At 43.2% G+C, this 1494-nt stretch overlaps 1 protein-coding gene across 1 annotated transcript in view; it reads right to left on the reverse strand.

Annotated features, from left to right (window-relative positions):
• Positions 1-528: 528 nt before the first annotated feature.
• The window catches only part of cep85l (centrosomal protein 85L), a gene marked incomplete at its 5' end in the record, with an annotated part of 12157 nt that continues 11191 nt past the window's right edge, over positions 529-1494 (reverse strand). The window contains 1 exon segment of the mRNA XM_014025279.1: positions 529-970. Within this exon segment, the coding sequence (XP_013880733.1) occupies positions 750-970 (221 nt within the window).

Genomic DNA, 1494 nt, shown 5'->3' on the forward strand with positions numbered 1-1494 from the left:
CTCCATCCGAAACCGAGACATCGCAATCCAGGAACACCAACCTGCCATTTTTTACATCCTCTCATGTGAACTTAATATATTCATCCAGAGTTGATGTGATCAGTGAAATGTTGGACTTCCTGGGCTTTCATTTTAACCCAGTTGTCGTCAACATATTTTACTTTTTGTACTAGTATTTTTGTATTAGTATTGATTACATATTTGCATAAAATTTATTAGTCCAGAGCCGCAGGTTGCAGACCCCTGGGTTAGACCAACACTCAGGACCCAGATACCTGAAGTCCTCAGAGGCAGAGACTCGTTCCAAACCCAGAGGGATCGTTCTGTTTTCTGCTTCAGAACCACGGCCTCAGACCTAGAGGATCTGACTCGTCCCGGGACACACTGAAGATCAGGGTCCAAAGACCCCAACAGACCAGCATCCTCCTCAGAGACAAGACCCTGAGGGTTCCTGAAGACCACCTGCAGTATTGACCACCTCTGATTCAGAACCTGCAGTCCACACTCGTGTGAGTCCTGAAAGAATCGTTTAAAATTATGACTCATTTTATTGAATCATGATTCATTAAAGTTATGATTCATGAACTAATGTCACACAAGGTTCTGAGTCCAACAGAACTGAACGAGCCGAACCAAGAGACTGACACCAACACACCAGAGTTTATTTAATGTGTGAAAATACATCTGATGCATGGTGGGACAGAACCAGAACCAGAACCAGAGCCTGACTGCACTGTTGGGTTTGATGTTCACTTGCTGTGATTCTGGCTTTGAGGTCCAGGAGCTGTGTGGTTCTGGATGTTCTGTGTGACCCAGTTGTCCCCCAGGTTGTGAAGGTAGCGGTCTGAGATGGTTCTGGTCAGCTCGTTGATGTCTCCTCTCAGACGGCTGACCTGGAGCAGCTTGAAGCTCAGCTCCTCTTCGCCGGCGTCCTCTGAGGCTCCGCCCTCGTCTGCTGGGGCACCGAACGCTGGAGCAGGACGAGAGACAGGTGATCACAGGTTCTGGAACTGGTTTTGGACAAGTTTGGGTCAGACTGTTTCTGACTCTCAGCACATTAATAGTTGATATTTGAGTGAAAAGTAAACATGTTTTTTTCTGTAAACAACGATGTAATGAGGCTTTTTTTTTTCATCAGATCATAACTTAACAATATTTTTCAGAATAAAACTGAACCTCCTGGTTTCTGCTGAGTCGAATGTGACCTTTGACCTCAGGAGTCAAAACTAAAACCCCGAAACTTTTTTTTATATGCATCCTAATGATCTGCCTGACTTCATGTCTGACAGGTCCTGTCAGTAAGGCCTACCTGTCCCACATGTTGGAACTGATCTGGTCTCATATGAGGTGCCGTTTGTAAAGTTACAGTCAAAAATTACCACCAATATTTTTGTTTTATTTAACTTTTTATAAGAAAAAAAGAACAGATTTATTTTTCAAAGTCAGTTTTTCACCATATGATTCATTCATTTATAAATGTCATAGTTTATAAAC

This window comes from Austrofundulus limnaeus, unplaced genomic scaffold (genome assembly GCF_001266775.1).
Source record: "Austrofundulus limnaeus strain Quisiro unplaced genomic scaffold, Austrofundulus_limnaeus-1.0 Scaffold465, whole genome shotgun sequence".
Lineage (NCBI taxonomy): Eukaryota > Metazoa > Chordata > Actinopteri > Cyprinodontiformes > Rivulidae > Austrofundulus > Austrofundulus limnaeus.